Source organism: Perognathus longimembris, chromosome 3, assembly GCF_023159225.1.
Source record: "Perognathus longimembris pacificus isolate PPM17 chromosome 3, ASM2315922v1, whole genome shotgun sequence".
Taxonomy (NCBI): domain Eukaryota; kingdom Metazoa; phylum Chordata; class Mammalia; order Rodentia; family Heteromyidae; genus Perognathus; species Perognathus longimembris.
Genome location: NC_063163.1, coordinates 108739013 through 108758241, shown reverse-complemented (window position 1 = coordinate 108758241; position 19229 = coordinate 108739013). Strand labels below are relative to the sequence as shown.

The following is a 19229-nucleotide window of genomic DNA, read 5'->3' as shown; positions in this document are numbered from 1 at the left end:
TTAAGCAATTATTTTCAAATGATTGTACAATTACAAGGAAGAACACACTATGGCTTATATCTGCACTATAAGCCACAGTTACAAACTTTCAATGTCCATAATACAAGCTAATATTAAGAAGTTCATAAAGAGTAAAGTGACTATTAGTCCCATTGGCTATACAATGACACAAACATTTATACTAACACACATGCTGTAAATAAGCAAGAGCTCTAGTTCTATGTCCATGCCGTATGCACTATTCTGTTTGGCGCTCAAAATACACTATTGAGTTGTTTATAATTTTATGTAGCCTATGGTTAAATAAGTCATTAAAACTTTACAGAATATGTAATCATAAAAATACTACTGAAATAATTACAATTTATATTTTAACACATTAATTTCATCTAAAGCAATACATATCTACTACTACATAGGTTGTAGGTTAAAATCTAATGAGCAAGAAAATAAATTCAGATTGTCCTGTGCTAGTTAAAATCTAAGGCAAATGGAAAGTTAGAGACCAGTGAAAATGTCTTACATACAATAGTACTTAGCAGACAAAAGAAAGCTAATGTTATGTAGAAATAGGTGGCACGTGTGTAATAAATTTAGAATTCATTTAATAATCACCACTAGTAAATCGTAAACAATGAGCTAATAAGTTTTCACATTTATTTGAAAAATGTATGTTATATAAATAAAAGTGTGTCTATTGTATATAATATACACATACATATTATATTGCTATAGAGGAAGAAAACACCTATGGAAGCTGAGGCCTAGAATATAACTAATGGTAACAAATGTGATGTGCTATTTCTGAGATGTTTCAGGAGGGCAAATCTGTCCTAGAGATGAGGATTACCAACACTGTTTAAAACTGATAGCCCCTAGAGACATTAATGATACACCTCACTTTAACAGTTTTACTATAATTTCCCTATGCAACATTATTGTATGATCTCGGCCCAGCATGTGTTTGTGTCTTAAAGTTTCACTTCCTGATCCATCTATGTTATTTCTGAAGCAAAATGTTATGGTTAGTAAATTGCCTTGCAAACATTACAGGGGTTTTACTTTCTAATTTTTCCTAACTTGACTAGATGTTGCCTAACTACAAAAATAACTGCTTTAAAATTTGAAAAGTTCTTACCCATGATTTCATACCGATGATCTGATGCAGTTTAAGAAAATAAAAAAAGAAGGTTTGAAAAACTTATTTTTAGCAAAGAAAAGATGCCTAACAAATTCAACGGGAACTTTGTTTTCATCTTATACCTCTCTAGAAATGGTTAGATCAAGCTTCTCAGATGCATTTTATCTCTGTCCCATGGCAAAATGTAGTTAAGTTTAAACAAAAATTCTAATACATTTTAAATGTTGAGCTTTCATTCATTCATCCATTCCCTTATTCATTCATTCTTCCACCTGTGTTGGATATTAGCTACAGGAATATAGAAAGTATTGCAGAATTCTCTTATTCTCAAGGACTTCATGCTCAATGAAGCAGCAAAAGTGACGATTTCTTCAGAAGAACTGCACAAGATGCTACTGAAGGGTGACTGGTAGGGTTGGAGTGGACCACTAAGAAATACTTCAAGCCAAGCCAAGAAGCATTAGCTAGGCAAAGAAGCAAAAGAAAGCATTTGGGAGTGAAAAACGGCACAATGGGGAAAGGAAACAAGAAGCTTGGAACTTTTGGAAAACTATAGTAGTTTGGCACAGGTGTATTTTTAAGTGTCTTCAAAGATTAGGCATAAAAAGTCAAAAGTAATCTCAGTTCTGGGGCTGGGGATATAGCCTAGTGGCAAGAGTGCCTGCCTCAGATACACGAGGCCCTAGGTTCGATTCCCCAGCACCACATATACAGAAAACGGCCAGAAGCGGCGCTGTGGCTCAAGTGGCAGAGTGCTAGCCTTGAGGGGGAAGAAGCCAGGGACAGTGCTCAGGCCCTGAGTCCAAGGCCTAGGACTGGCCAAAAAAAAAAAAAGTAATCTCAGTTCTGAACAGTTCTAAAGGGCTCTGCTCTTCTATTAGCAGGCATTAACTGTACAAACGGAGGGGTTTCCACACATGCATAAAACGTACTTGGATCAATACTAACCTTTCTTATCTCCCTTCCCCTTCTTTAAGCAATTTTATGGATATCATTCATCTATTTTAAAACTTGTGTATCAAATATTTTGATTTCCCCATTACCGAGTTTCTCAATGTTAAAAATATTACTGCCCACACAAGTAAAATTTTGAAAGTAAAATAAATCATAACTACACCAAGACAACAGATAAGAACTACAACCCAAGTGATCCACAACCTAGAATTGGTGTGGCTAAGGTTTTCCTGCTCCTCAGAGACAAGGTCAAATAAGCCTTCTGTTAACACACTCCATTTCCTGCTAAAAGACCTACGACAAACAAGGATTTCACTGATTCCTTTCCAGGCAATGCAGATACTCAACAGTTAGTTCACCCAGCCTAAATGACAGAACTTCAAACAACTCTGTAAGACCAGCAGAAATAACTGTGAACACAAAAGGCCTTTCTTAGCTTCAATAAAACTGTTGAATATCTACAGGCTGGGAAAACCTCCACTGTGAGAGAATCACAGCAAACTTTTTGTATACTTAGTGAAGTAATTTTCTGAATGCTGAAAATCAAAACTACATTATATTTATTATAGCTAGCCATCTTTCCTCAGAGGAGGCCTTCAGTACATAGAGAATATTACAAATATCACATACTATGTTAAAAATAGATGTTATCCAATCACACCTTTGTGTACAATTTATTTCAATTTTTCTAGTTTACCTTAGTATTGAGGTAGAATGTTGACTATATTAATGAAGTAAAACAAAATTATATAAATAATTTTTGTTTGGTCAATTAAGTCTATATAACTATCCATAATGAACTTAAGCAATACTGAATCTAAAGCAAATATGAGCTTATTATTAAAGTTAATTTCAAAGGCAATTTCTCTATATTCACTGCAAATGACAACTCAGAACATAAAAGTATTTTCAATTAATACCAGTAAAAATAAAACTTATTCTGACAAACATGATTTCCAAAGGCTTACCTTCCTCCAAGTAAATTAATTACCTGCAATATCACAAGAGCATTTTCTATGGAAAGGTCATCTGATGGCAGGCCTTCACTTTTCCAAATTAACTGCTCACTTTCAGTACAAAGAAATCTCCTCAGATCAAATTCTGAAAAGTTAAAAGGCAGAATAATCCTTCACTGCAATAATCTGCACTGGACAAAGGGAGTAAACCATTACAATATAGAGAAGAACAAGTTTTATGCCAATATTTACTTTAAATCCACTTGACTAAGATTAGCACCTAAACCCAAGGAGGACAAACATTTTTAAGAAGTGGTAAGGAGTAGAGTCCAATTCGTATTTCCTCTAAGTCAGTATTTCACAACCATAATAATTTCATTAAAAAATCACAGGGAATTTTGGAGTCCCTGCATCTCATTTTGAGATGAAATTCTAGAAAATAAAATATTTAGCTATTATATCCATACAATAACAAAAATACTTCATTAGTCTCAGTTTCATAAGAGTAATTAGAAATAGAAGACTCACAAAGACAAAATCATTTTTAAAACATTTGTGAAAATTGGCGTATCTAGTAAACATCAAAAATTATAAACACTAGAAAATGTTTCCTATTATAAAGAAGTAAAACAATGGACGTCAAAAGCACATTTTTAGTACACTGAAAATACAAAATCAATAACTAAATACAAACTTTCAAGAGCAGCTGACTTTGTCCATTCTTCTAAACAGGTTTTTCTGAGACACTCAGGTGCAGCAGAAAGGTATGTAATGAATGCAGCTGCTAGTTGAGCTCTTTTCGGAAGAGTAGCTAACTCCTCTGATATCTCTGCAACCTAGCGAGAGATAGAGATAGAGATAGAGAGAGAGAGAGAGAGAGAGAGAGAGATAAGGCTGTGTTCTAACATGGAAGAAGTTGACAGCATCACAGAGTTCTGTCCTACTAAACAAAAAACAACAACAACAACAAAAAAAAAAAACCCATCCAGTGACAACAAAACAAAGAGAGAAGGGGGAAAAGGGTGGGGGGAAAAGGGGAAGAGGAGGAATGGCCAACCATGTTGAATTCTAAAATTTCTTTTTTTTTTTGGCCAGTCCTGGGCCTTGGACTCAGGGCCTGAGCACTGGTCCCTGGCTTCTCTTTGCTCAAGGCTAGCACTCTGCCACTTGAGCCACAGCGCCCCTTCTGGCCGTTTTCTGTATATGTGGTGCTGGGGAATTGAACCCAGCTCATGTATATGAAGCAAGCACTCTTGCCACTAGGCTATATCCCCAGCCACGAATTCTAAAATTTCTCTCCTGGGGAAGGTAATTTCAATTCAAAGAAAGTCTAAGGAGAGTTTTAAGTTTCCAGGAGGTCATGTTCATAATGCGCCCCCCCCCACTGTGCCTTCCCTGTATTATACAGTAACTAAAAGGGGAATGAATGGGTTGCTTTCATAAATTCATACCTATAAAGATGTTGTGCTTTAAGATTAATTTACTTAATGACCATTAATAGCTAATCATTTGTCCAAAACTAACAGATCCTCCTCCTTCCACTCTTCTTCCTTCTCTCCTATTCTACAACTCTCCAACAAACCTGTGCATTCCATCTCTTGTGTTCTCGATCAAGCTGATTAATCAAGACTTCTGCAGCTTTGATTGTTTCTTGTGCTTTGCTTACTTCAGCTTCAAGTTTGGCAGCCTCTGAAGTCCTGCTCTGAAATCTATGAAAGCATTAAATTTACATTAAAAACAAAAAGAATCAAGAGATACTTAATGAAATTACTCTGTGGGTAGTTTAGTATTCTTTTATGCCATTACAATATGTGTGTGTGTGTGTGTGTGTGTGTGTGTGTGTACAAAATCATTAATTAAAAAAAGCATGCCAACAAATGCATTTCAAGTAATTTTCTGTCTACTTCAAAACTCAGGGCCTCCATATCCTACAACATTACAAATTTCTCCATATGATATTGAAAATCTAACCTATTTCTTTCTGTTTTGGTCAAGCAAAGTATGTGTCAACATCTGAAATTATTGCCAAAAAAGACACTGAATCTTAACCTCTGCCTCAAATATCCAATCCATTACATGTAATGTCTCCTTTAAAACTAATGTTAAATATCCAATCCATTATATATTTCTCTTTTACTGCCCATTTACCAGAGTTTATAACTCTTTAAACTGTTTTCCTTGAAATACTTGTATAATTTTTATTATTTTTAGTATAATGGTAATGTTTTACATGATTAATCGATTAACAAATATATATGTGCCCAGACCTGCACCATGCAGCAAAAAAATAGCGGCTCACGTGGCTTTTTTTTTTTTTTTTTTGCCAGTCCTGGGGCTTGAACTCAGGCCTGGGCACTGTTCCTGAGCTTCTTTTTACTCAAGGGTAGCACTCTACCACTTGAGCTACAGCACCATTTCTGGATTTTTCTGTTTCTGTGGTACTAAGGAATAGAACCTGGGGCTTCATGCATGCTAGGCAAGCACTCTACCACACTAAGCCACATTCATAGCCCTTCATATGACTCTTATATTAACAGTTCACAATAAGTATTATATATTTTCTTTTAAAGTTATAAAAACATTAAATCCAAAGAACATAGTGTACAAGTCTTAACAATCATTATTAAAGGATCTAAACTTCAAGTACAGTAAGCCTGCCACTGAGTTCTATGAGTCTACCAGTGTATTTCATTGGTTCTGCCCTTTTCTTTTCTCCTCTAAACATAAACCTGTAGAAGTGAGCTGTCCAATATAGTAGCCACTAACCACATGGGTCTATTTAAGTTAAACACAAATTTAATTCCTTGATCATATTACACACACCCAAGTGCTTGACAGGGCTGCATGGCTATGTGGTACCATAGTGGACAGTGCAAATTATAAACATAGCCATCATCTGAAAAAGCTCTACTAGATGATGTGATCTTCAGAACTTGGAAATAGAAAAGTAGGTCTTTATTTACAATTCATACTATGCTATACTTTGTATGTAGTTCTATAATAAATATTAAGTTAAATCAACTTGTACATTTCTGTGTAATATTTAAGAATTCCAACAGCTCCATCTTGTCAAATAGAATTAAAAGGGATAGATCAACAGCTTGGGATGTAATTCAATGATAAAAGTACTAGCCGAGCATGTGCAAGACCCATTTAAGCCCCAATATAAAATATTAAAAAGAAGGTAATGTCAAATAGGAACAGTCCCAGTATTAACTCATTACATTTAGTTCCTCTTCCTCGAGTTTCTAACAAGTGTGCGGGAACATATGTAATGACAGCTACATAAATGGGACAAAAGATTTTTATTCATACTCAAAGGTTCTTTAAAAAGAAATCACGTCTGTATTATTCTATACCCTTCCTAGCTTTAGAAGAAAGCTACAAGAAGTAAAACTACTACAAGAAGTAAAACAATAAAGACTTTCAAAATTTTGTAAATCATTTAGGTTGTAGGCTTCAAATATACAAAATGCATTTCAAAACTTACTTCTCTTTGAGTTCTGATACCTTTTGACCAACAGAATTAAGAAGGTCCTCCAGTTTCCTTTTTCTGTCTTCAGTTTTCTTCAAATTCCTAAAATTTAATTATAAAAGTCATTCTACCTCAGGTCTCAACAGTAAGGCAGCAAAAGCACTTTCAAAGATAAACTTGTAGTAAACATAAAAAAATTAAAACTATCAGTAGTTCAGTATTATGTTTGTTTAGAATTTAAACTGAGAATCAGTGGCAAAATTAAAATACATCCTTGGACCCAACCATGCCTTGTCTAGAAACCTATCTTTTAAAATACTTGTTCAGGTAGACTCCTGGATGAAATAGTAGATTAAGCATATACTTTTATCTTCTTCCCTGAACTCTAGTGAACTAAAACAAAGCATAAAATATACACATGTATGTATATGCATGTGCACAGGTACACACCTGTACACACACACACACACATGTACAACCTAGATTCAATCTGTAGCATTGTGAAAAATAAACAACAAAAACCTTCTGTAGCCTGTAGAAAAGTATTAGTCTCATGAGCCTGAAATCAACCATAATATATATTTAATCATATATTCTCCAACTCTTCTCCCTCCCCTGCTCCACAAAGACAAAGATATTTCAAAGACAAGGAGAAGAATGTAGCAAAGCAGAAATTTCAAGACAATTCTGAAAAGGAACTGACATACCAGGACATATAAAGCCAAAACTAAATGTCTACAGGAAGAAAATAACACTAGCTACATCTAAAAGTAATGATGAAGTGAAATACAAACATTTATCAGTCCATATTATAAAGTGTGACCTCAATCTTCCTCCCCATTGAAAGCAAACTGTCCTTAAACCAATCCAAAATGCATCAAGTCCAGCTTATACCTGTGGACTCCACTGACCCCATCCATAACCTATGAGAAGATAGGAGGATTCTTTTTTTTTTTTTTTTTTTTCCTTTGGCCAGTTCTGGGCCTTGGACTCAGGGCCTGAGCACCATCCCTGGCTTCTTCCCACTCAAGGCTAGCACTCTGCCACCTGAGCCACAGCACCCCTTCTGGCCGTTTTCCATATATGTGGTGTTGGGGAATCAAACCTAGAGCTTCATGTGTAGGAGGCAAGCACTCTTGCCACTAGGCCATATTCTCAGCCCGATAGGAGGATTCTTTTAGAGAAAAATAAATATCATTTCTTCTAAAAAATACTCTCAAATCATTAAGGGCTTCCCTCCAATGCCAGTCTATACTTGATCACCTACAATGATGACCAACAACAACAAGGAGCCAAACTCCACACTCAGAACTGCTCATCAGAGAGTTCCAGTACTTCACAATTAATCACTGACTGCCACAGATCTGCAGTGTCTAGAAAGATCCTAACTTGAAAGGCAAACAAACACAGGAAGAATTACAGAAGGAATTATCAAAGACAGGAGGCAAAGTGAAATTAACAACAGAAAAAAACAAAAACCAACCTCAGAACAATAATGTCTTGCATGTAAGAAGTTGATGTCATTTTTTTTTTTTTTTTGGCCAGTCCTGGGCCTTGGACTCAGGGCCTGAGCACTGTCCCTGGCTTCTCTTTGCTCAAGGCTAGCACTCTGCCACTTGAGCCACAGCGCCACTTCTGGCCATTTTCTATATTTGTGGTGCTGGGGAATGGAGCCCTGGGCTTCATGTATATGAGGCAAGCACTCTTGCCACTAGGTCATATTCCCAGCCTGTCATTTTTTAAGTAAAAATTTTTAAACCATACAACTTTTTAAGATAGTACTTTAGCAAACATCAAAAAGAAGTAGTACAATGGTAGGAAAGATACTTGAAAAACTAAATCATAGGCAGTAAAGTAGGAATGAGAGGGGACTGTGCATTGCTGTGTATTTCTGCGAGGCACAACTGGAAAAGCTAACCAAACGTCTTCTCAAAAGGGTACTTTTTATATTAAAGGAGTTAAGATTGCTGCCAAAACCCTGAAATTACAATGATTTAACACAAAAACTTCACGCAATTATACCAAAAAGTTCAGAAGCTGAGAATTAAAGTCTTTGGCCAGAAGTGTGAGGTTAACCAGTAATGTCAAACACTACCCCATCTAATAAACCTCTTGGTCTGTATGTAGAACAGAAGTGATAAAATATAATCCTGATTTGGTAACAATAGCAAATTGGATCTTTAATATCCAAGTAAATGGTTAAATCTTCTTCCTACCTACCAGACACACTTTTGAAATATATATGCTAAATATTTCCTAGAACTTAATGATGAAAACAATCACAATAGTGCTAAATTCTAAAACATTCTTTTGCACTTTAGTATTATTCCTTTGTAAAGCTTTGGTTTTTCCTAAAGGAAGTTTTACCAGTTTACTTCCAACAAGAAAATGACAGCAAAAGTGAGCTGATTCTACTATCCATTTCCTAAATGCTTTTTAAAAAAATTTGTCTAGTTTTTAATTTTCTTTTCAAATGACTCATTTTAAATTCTATTATGTTAGCTCCTTAAAATAAACCCAAAGTAAATACTAACAATATAATACACTCATCAACTGACAATCACAGATGTCAGGACTGTTATGTTTTATGTTTCACTTACGACACTAATCCAGACTGCTCAGTTTCCAAAGGCTGAATTCGTTCCAGGACGTGGGAATATTGTACATTGGCCTTAACCCAGGCAGCCAAAGGTGCAGCTGCCGTACTGGCACGCTTGGCATTCTGAAAGATTTCATTCGACATTATCCAATACCCCAGGTTAATTTCAAACAAATGCAAAGTGAATTTTAACACATTTTATGTAAGTCATGTATTTAATATTCTATCTAGTGAAATTTTTCAACAATACTGATTAAGAAAAATGTATCTTTTAGAGACACATAGAATCTTTACCATAAAATGTTTCACACCTAACCTAATTGCCTCATTTTCAATAAACACATGCCACACTCACAACAATATGCAGGCATTGTTTCTTCTCTGTGTGACATATTGTAAATAAAAGCAATTTTGAAACCACTGTTATTGGCGTTGAGGAAGATGTACATGACACCACAAGGGATCTAAAACATCAGGAATATGGAATGTAAGACAGTCCACCGAAATCTGTCCTACCAGAGACATGCTATGTGACAAGTACATGAGATAACGAATCTTAATAGACAAGTTGAAAGTAAAAGCATGGCAAGCTGGGAACTTACCATTGATGGACAGGATAATAAACCTCCTGTAACCTGGACTCTAGTTACTAGTTCCCAACTACAATGCCCTCTATTACAGACCTATATATTGACTATAGTACTTAACTTTTCTTAATTTTAGGTTTTAGACTATCAAAATGATAGACTAATCAAAACAATTAAAAATGACAAAACATCATATTAAAAAGAAGACTATTATACAGTGTAGAAAAAGGAGTTGATAGTGTAACTGTTTAAAATTACCTTTGACTCAAAAGAGGCCTTATTTTTATAAAGCAGCTCTTCAACACTCTCTCTTATTTCCTTTGGAATATTTCGGGCATCAAAGGTTGCAATGTCTTCTCGCACACCTCTTTTGGCAAGGAAACTAAATTTAAAGAATATTAATTCAAATAAGGCTAAAATGGGTAATTCTGAAATTATCTTAATATCACATACATGTACTTTTAATTCATTAATTAACAAAAATAGAATACTAAAAAATTGGAGGAAGAATGATGGAAAAAGTGACATTGAACGAAACGCATTATACTCATAAATTGACATGCTGAACTGAAACCCCTTTGGATCTTAAAGATAAATAAGTACTAAAAATTATTGTCCAGTGACCATCATTTTAAAATACCCCAAGTGAAGTTAGAATCACAATCTTTTATCCTACCCACATCTTGTGAACTATCCAAATGTTGTAAGGATATGCAAGGAAACTTCATGATTCCTTTCTAAGGTATTTGAAATTATTTTTCCCATTTCCAGATATAAATCTTGGAGTGGGATCAACTGGAAGACATACATGTGTACAGCTGTAACAATGAAATCCCTCTGAATATAACTAATACAGGCTAATTTAAAAAAAAAAAACTAGGACTGAAACTATCAATCCAAATCCCAATACAGAATATAATGTCAGCACAGATAATGGAATGAAACCCATGGCTCCATGTTGTGTTAATCCTCCCACTTTTCTAGTTCATATCTCTCATATAATTTATGCTATCTCTCTTTCTCTCTCTTCTATCTCCCCGCCCCCCCCATATCACTACCTCTTCTTCACACCCAAAATGTAAGACTGATAAAAGGGACTGAAAATCTGTAAATCAGTGCTTTTATCCTATGTAAGAATTAAAAATTCTATAATTTTCCTTTGTTCCTCTTTCAATACTTTTGACAATCATTTACTAGAAGAGGATACTTTAGATTTTGACACATCATTATACAGAACAACTTGAAATTTCAGGGCAAAGTGTATTTAGATAAAGGCCTGCTTGAGAAAAATAAATGTTAAATGTTAAAAACTCTGAAAGAGGGGCTGGGGATATGGCCTAGTGGCAAGAGTGCTTGCCTCGTATACATGAGGCCCTGGATTCGATCCCCCGCACCACATATACAGAAAATGGCCAGAAGTGGCGCTGTGGCTCAAGTGGCAGAGTGCTAGCCTTGAGCAAGAAGAAGCCAGGGACAGTGCTCAGGCCCTGAGTCCAAGCCCCAGGAATGGCAAAAAAAAAAAAAAAAAAAAAAAAACTCTGAAAGTACAATTCATTGTTAAAATAATATTTTTCACAAACTCAAAAACTAACCTTTTCATGCTCACCCAAGATGTATCAAAGATACCCATCAACCTTAAAACTCCCTCAAGAATGTCTCGGATTACATCAGGTGGCATGCGTAGTGAGCGAATTTCTGAAAGAGATTCTGGCTTAATGTTCCCAACAGCTAGTTTAGCTTCATTAACTAGAGGCTAAAAGAGAAAAGTTCATTTAACTTCAAAATGTAACACTTTAAAAAATTAGTAACTTCACAAATGACTTATTGATGATTGTCTATTTATGATCAACTACAATTACTAATGCCGTTTGCTTTCAAATAATGTATGCTTTTAAACCAAAAAGCAAAAATGTTCTAGTTGAGCAAGTGAGACTACTTGCTACCATAACTGCAATGTTCTAATGGAAAATTATTTTGCTGTTCTAAAGAGGCTTAGTATTTTAAGACGACTTGGGAATTTAGTCAACTCTGGACCAAAAAAACAAAAAAAAAAACAAAAAAACAACTTTACAGTGTATTTTCCTCTCAGAAACAAAATAACAAAGCTTATAGCATATATTATTTTTAAATGCCCTCAGTTAATTCATTTTCTTTCCTGTCTGGCTTTCCTTGTTCCTGTTTTTATAAGTTAAATTAAGCTACAAGTAATGTTTAAACTCTACATACAATTGGTAGTCAAGCAAGCATGTAAATGGCTCCTAGAATGCCTCATTCTTAACTTACTTGTACTTCTTTTAATTCATCATCAATTTTATTTTTTCTTTCTTCAATTTTCACAACTTCTTCTGCTATTCTGTGCTTCAGCCTTTCAAGTTCTGTCTTTTGCTCACTAGCATCCTACAAGAATTATCAAGTGACATTCAATTAACCTCAATGTCATGCAATTCTATAAAAGCTCAAGTTTATTACTCTATCAGCCTGACTCAGTATAGATGAGCAATATTTTTTGAGTTCCTGTAAGTAGGAAATGTTACTTTTTTTTTTTGAAATGTTATTTTTATTGAATTTCTGCTCAAGTCTCCACATTACCTGCATTGATACTGTGATCTCTTGAAGGGCAGCATCTGCCTCATCCTGCTTTGTTTTAAGTAATATGCTTTGTTCTCCAGCTTTCCTATTCAGTTCATCCACAAGAGCTTTAGCTTCATTTAGCTTAGACACACCAGCCTATGTCAATAAAAATGGATTGGCAATATGTAAAAAAGAATTTTGCACACATATACACACAGTATAAATAAACTCCTGTGGAAAAGAACTGAGCAAATATGCAAGTGGTATATAAAAAAAAACCTAAGAAGGCTTAGGGCTTTTCCCATTGCTAATTATAAAAACTTACTAAACATTATACCCACTGAGAGGCAGTGAAAGATTTCAGGGGTTGTAAAGAGAGGCAAATCCTAAAACATCAGTGACACTTAGTAACTCAATGTATATTTGATAGCTTAAACACTAGGTTATAGACTTTTTATTCATTATGTTAGAAAAGAAAATACAAAGTAAGGGAAAACTCAGTAAGCCATTTCCAATTGTTAGTCTCACTGGGTGAGAGGAATCAAATGCTACTATTCTCTGAAGCAGACATGCCTTACTTTTGTTCATATAGGTCACACATGGATGTACCAGTAGACCACTGTTCAAACTGCCTTCCTGCTCTTTGGGTGATCATTTGATTCTGATGATACCCTGCATTGCCCAAGATTAATACAAGGAATGGATGGACTCATCAAAATGCCTCTCTTTTATGTGAGCTACATTTTTTTTCAGCTAACATATTGAAAGACTTGGAGAAAAAAAGAATGCAACCAGTATGTACTGATCATCTGAAAGTAGAAGACAGCTAGCATGCTAGGTTCCTCACATTACATTATCTAACACACTCTCACACCAGTCCTACTGAAACTCAGAGAGTATATGCAATTTACCCAAAGCACTACTGAAAACTAAATCAGGAAATCAACCCTCTTAAAATCAGAGAGTGGCTCAATACATATCTAAATGAATCATTAGAAAGAAAATAATTATGTGAATTAAGCTAGATTCTAGGTTTCTACCCTAACAGAGAGAAACTACATCTCTGGAGAGGAAAGATTGCTGACAACGCAGAGGCTGGCATCATTCCCGTATCACATTTAAGTTAAAGTTTTACCCTTGAGCCATGCTCTCAGTCCTTTTGGTTTTAGATCGTATTTAAAAAAATAAGTAAAACCAAAAGAACTGGGAGTGCCTTAAGTGGCAGAGCACCAACTAGCAACATGAGGCCTTAAGTTCAAACTCCAGTAGCACCAAAAAGAAAAAAAGGTTGAACTGTGAATCAAAAACAGGTAAGCTAGAAGTGAAGTGGTAAAGTTCTGTGAGAAAAAAATCCAAGCAACATAAGGCCTCAAGCTTAAGTCCTAGTGTGGCATACATATCCACGCATTCATATACCATACACATAAACACATATATATATGTACATTATAGACATAATGTATCTTTATCATTAGTATAATCTGGCATATAATGTAGATAAGGAAAATTGTTTTCCAAAATTTTTAATATAGAACATTCGAAAGGCATAAATTTATATGATATACTACATTATATAAATGCCATGGGAAATGAGGCATTGTGAGTTATATAATTCTTGTCTACTACAAACAATAACTCAAGATAAATTTGAAATAAAATCATGAAGATAAAAATCATTCAAGATTAACAATACTGTACCTGTAAATGACTCTGTCTCTTTAGTAATTCCTTTTTCTTGCTGCTACTAATGGCAGAATACACATGTAAAAAGGTCATATATCGGCTTGGTGTAGCACCATAGGCTTTACAAGACTCATGAATTAACAAAAATGATTTTAGAAAGTCAGGATCAACTAGACAAAGACAAAAAATGGAATATTACTTAAAAACATAATTCATTAAGAATTGGAAAAAATAATCTTAACTATATTACAGTCACTGCATATTAAATATCTCCAGTCTATATAGCCATATGAGATAAATCTTTTCATACAAATGCACAGGCATTCCTACATATGTATTCTCCTACCTTCCTAATATCCTAAGTCCTTTCTTTCCATTTTTTATTTGTTGTAATTTGTTTTGTTTTGCTTTGGGGAGAGTCTCACTGGTAATGCAGGTTCACTATGCTGCGTTAGCCACTCAAGTGCTAGGATTACATTAATGTACCACCCAGCTCTCCTCCTCCATCCTTACCCCCTCATTTCAGACCTTAATAATGTCTTTCTTAGTTTACTGAGATGGACTTATAACATGGACTAATTGCCTTCAGCTTTTCCTTATACTAAACTATTTCCTAATAACTGAAATCACTAGGAAAGCATGGATCTCAAAATATCTGTCTCTGAAGTAAGACTCTAGTTGTATACCTATTAAAATATCTTAATAACTCTGATCACTCTACAAACTAGCATATCCAAATCAAGCATAATATGATGTATGGAAGCTGTGTCTACATTACCTGACCCTGCCAATATTGCCCTGTAGGGCCCTTGGAACATGTTGCAGTATTTAGGCTCTTTTTGATTCCATAAAATGCCTTCATTACCTCTCTGGCCTTTCTACATTAGTACATTCTCTGGTCAGATGCCTTTCCAAGGCTGCCCAACTAGAAAATGTCTACTTCTTTATGCCAAATAAAAGATTTCCCATGTACTTGATCACATTTCCACTATAATTTACTTGCTACATCAGTGTCTTACATTCATACGTAAGAGAAACAAATAAAATTTTAAATAATAAATGTTAAATTTCTTAAATTCAAACTATAGATATTGTTAGGCTCTATTTTAAATACATATTTATTTTAATATAAAGAGGGCTTTGAATTTTAATTGTAATTTTGTTACAAATAGTATCTTCCAAATTCATAATTATCATGAATTTTAAGGAATCTAAAAACATTAGAAGAGCAATTACCCCATGAAATAAAAAAAAATCAGAAAAAACTCAATTCTATCAGAATACTACCTGAATCCTTTTTCTTTTCTTCTTTCCTTTTTTTGTCAGTGTATTTTTCTTCATCTGTTTCACTGAATAGCATTTCTGGTATCTAAAACAGACATGTTTCTTTAAGCTGAAATATGAACTTTATGTTGCTAAATTCAATTATTTTACTTCCATCATCCTCCCTCCTTTCAAATGTTGTCTTCCTTGGTGTCTTTGACATCATGCCCAACTGGCTTTCAGCAGCTCCTTTTCAAATTGCCTGTGCTGGTCCTTCTCTACCCTCCCAAATCCTTAACACTAAAGTGTCTCAGGTTCAGTCCTCACTGTCTGCTCTCTTTGGCCTATACTCTTCTTTATTCACTTTCATTTTTATAGCTTAAGCATCACGTCTACTCTGATAATCCTCCAATTCGTTTTTCTGTGTGCCAAATCCCTGGAACTTCAGATTCTATACCCCAATTCCTTTTCAGACATGTAACTTGGATCTCTGACATCTTTATTTAACACATCTAAACCACAAAGTCTCATATTCTCCTCTTAATAGATCTACATCACAGCCTTGCCTGTTGCTCAAGTGGTTCTGTGAGCCTCTAATACCAGCTAACAGGAAACAAAAGTAAGAAGATTCTAGTCTAAAGCCAGACCTTTGCAAAAACACAAGATTCTACCCCAAAAAACAATAAAAGCAAAAAATGGGCTGAAGCACAGCCCGGGTGGTAGAACAACTTTCTAGTAAGCATGAGGCCCTCATTGCAAATTTCAATATTTTAAAAAGAGGAGGGCTGGGAATATGGCCTAGTGGCAAGAGTGCTTGCCTCCTACACATGAAGCTCTCGGTTCGATTCCCCAGCACCACACATATGGAAAACGGCCAGAAGGGGCGCTGTGGCTCAGGTGGCAGAGTGCTAGCCTTGAGCGGGAAGAAGCCAGGGAAGGTGCTCAGGCCCTGAGTCCAAGGCCCAGGACTGGCCAAAAAAAAAAAGTATATTATGGGCTGGGGATATAGCCTAGTGGCAAGAGTGCCTGCCTCGGATACACGAGGCCCTAGGTTCGATTCCCCAGCACCACATATACAGAAAACGGCCAGAAGCGGCGCTGTGGCTCAAGTGGCAGAGTGCTAGCCTTGAGCGGGAAGAAGCCAGGGACAGTGCTCAGGCCCTGAGTCCAAGGCCCAGGACTGGCCAAAAAAAAAAAAAAAAAGAGGAATACATACATATATATTATATATATTATTATATAATATATATTATATATTATATTATATATAATATACATATATATTTTTTGGCCAGTCCTGGGGCTTGGACTCAGGGCTTGAGCATTGTCCCTGGTTTCTTTTTGCTCAAGGCTAGCACTCTACCTCTTGAGCCACAGCACCACTTCTGGCTTTTTCTGTTTATGTGGTGCTCAAGGATCGAACCAAGGGCACCCTACCACTAAGCCACATTCCCAGTGGAATTTATAAATTTTAACTAGTAAAATCACCTTTATGCAAATGTTTTCATCCTAAAATAATATCTGTTACATTTCCAAATTATACATAAAGTTTTAAAGTATGATAATTATATCTTAGATCCTCATCTAAAAGCAAACCTGAACTTATAATTTGATACTCAACAATTATATAAGAACAAAAAGAACAAAGGATAAAAAGACAAACCGATGCAACATCAATACTTTAAAAAGTATATGGTGCAAACCAACTGTACAACTCATGGCAGAGGAGGGACACGGGGAGGGGGGAGGCAGGGGAAAAATGAGGGAGGAGGTAACAAGTTGGATAACAAATGTACTCGCTGCCTTATATATGAAACTGTAACCCCTCTGTAAATCACTTAGACAATAAAGAAAAAAAGAATAAAAAGAAAATAATCATAGCTACTCAGGATGCTGACACCCAGAGGATCAGGGAGGCCAGCCCAGACAGAAAAGTCTGTGAGCCTGTATCTCCAATAACTAGCAAAAAGCTAGTCTGGAAGTATGATTCAAGTGGTAGAGCCTCAGCTTTTAGCAAGAAAGCCAAGTGAGAGCAGAAGGTATGGAGTTCAAACTCTGTTAATGATACCAAAACAACAACAATAAAAAACTACAAAGAATGGAGAAGGCTGGGAATGTGGTCTAGTAGTAGAGTGCTTGCCTAGCCTGCATGAAGCCCTGGGTTTGCTTCTCTCAGCACAAGATTTACAGAAAAAGTCAGCAGTGGAGCTGTGGTTCAAGTGGGAGAATGCTAGCCTTGAGCAAAAAGAAGCCAGGGATAGTGCTCAGGCCCTGAGTTCAAGCCCCAGGACTGGCAAAAAGAAAAGAAAAAAGAATGGAGATATTTTCAAGCATAACAGGTGTTCAGCACCACATTAAAGCTAATGTTAAAGTTAACAGCAAAGAGAAGTTGTGAAAGCCACTAAACTTCAAAAATCAAATATGCTCAATTTTTCCATCTTCATTTAAACTTCAGTTAAACTTACTTTCTTCATACTGCTATCTGACCAGCCCTCCATCCACAGCACCTGGCATTTCTTATGCAAAGCTGGATTACTCTCACAGTTTATTATGAAGTTTAAGTTTGCAGAATCCATAATCAAGACAATATGCAAGTTTTGCTGAACTCCTTAAAATAAAGTAAATATGGATAATTATAATAATAGCAATATAATTAGGAAATTTATGTACTGTCTGGTTTCATAAGATTGAAATTTACCAAAATGTACTAAGAGGAGCCTTTAAACACAAGCTATGAAATAGCATTATGACTTTTACTCTGGTTAAGAGATAGTTGTAAATATATACATATATATGTATATATGTGTATATATATATAAACATACATGCTAAGAAAAAGATCCAGAAGATACATCAAGAATATAAATGCAGTTGTGTCTGAATGGTGTGATTATTGCCTTACTTTTTATTTATTTCTATTTTATTCCTACAATGCACAAAAACTCTCTCCCAATAAACGGTAATGTAGCACTTAAAATATATAAAAGTTTGGCACAATCTAAATAGTTCAACAGTTCTCTAAGATGGATGATACTAAAGTAGCACTAATTTTATCATAGTAAAACAAAGGACATATGATAATCACATTTTCAACATTTCCCTTTGTTCAAATTTTTCTAAGGTGGTTTAGTTGTAGGCTACTTATGTACTAAATTCTAGAAGCTTCAGAAAAAGCTGTAAATTACTAAATTAACCCCTAATTTAAGTTACCTTTGAAATAAATCTATTGAGAAAATTAAAGTGACATTCATTTCACTTGAATCAGAACGTAAATTCAGTAATGAATTGAGTAACACTTACTATACGTGAAATAATTGAAGACAGGTCCAAAAAAGCCGTCCTGTGAAGCCTGGTCTTTAAGAGGCAATAGCAAGGGCTCTAATTCCTCAAGAGTGTAGAGACCAGGTACTTCACCTGAAGAAAAATATCACACTTCTTTTTAATTTTAGATGCAACATATTAATCTAAAACACATCCTTTACAAAGAATTCTTTTCAATTTGTGTATTAATCTTCCCTTATTAAATATTCCTTTCCCAAAATATATAAACTATCATATGACTGAAATCTACATCTGCAGCTTCATTTTGCTAAATTTAAACTCAAAGAAGCCATTCAACAAAGTTCACAATCGACTCATCTGTCTGTCTTGATAGGTTTAATTTGCACACACCTCCCCCACTACAACCTGCATTCCAGCCTCAATGAACTTGTGCTACAGAAATATAATAAAATACTTTGTCTTCCTGGAATATACACCCCCAGTCTTCCTCTGCTACTACTATTTACCCTAAATTGTTGGTTATTTTTTATGATATAACTTTGCCAAATCGTATTCCCAAGAACTTTTCTTAACTATGTATATACTAAGCTTCTTAACAATACAGACACTATTCTTTCTCACATACTGTTTACCATTTATTATAATTAGTGAATTGCTTCCCTCTCTTCCCACAGACTCTCAATTCCTGAAGAATACATTTTTCATGATATTCCACTTT

At 35.1% G+C, this 19229-nt stretch overlaps 1 protein-coding gene across 2 annotated transcripts in view; it reads right to left on the bottom strand.

The window, feature by feature from the left end:
* Dync2h1 (dynein cytoplasmic 2 heavy chain 1) overlaps positions 1–19229 on the bottom strand; it is a 154181-nt gene that overhangs the window by 70696 nt on the left and 64256 nt on the right. For both annotated transcript variants that reach the window (XM_048343745.1, XM_048343746.1), the window contains exons 51-63: positions 18530–18643; positions 17695–17837; positions 15254–15335; positions 13982–14136; positions 12302–12439; positions 11996–12109; positions 11305–11465; positions 9971–10094; positions 9127–9248; positions 6542–6628; positions 4634–4760; positions 3746–3887; positions 3087–3196 (exon numbers count right to left, since the gene is read on the bottom strand). In XM_048343745.1, the coding sequence (XP_048199702.1) occupies positions 3087–3196; positions 3746–3887; positions 4634–4760; positions 6542–6628; positions 9127–9248; positions 9971–10094; positions 11305–11465; positions 11996–12109; positions 12302–12439; positions 13982–14136; positions 15254–15335; positions 17695–17837; positions 18530–18643 (1619 nt within the window). The remainder of the gene's footprint in view (positions 1–3086; positions 3197–3745; positions 3888–4633; positions 4761–6541; positions 6629–9126; positions 9249–9970; positions 10095–11304; positions 11466–11995; positions 12110–12301; positions 12440–13981; positions 14137–15253; positions 15336–17694; positions 17838–18529; positions 18644–19229) is intronic.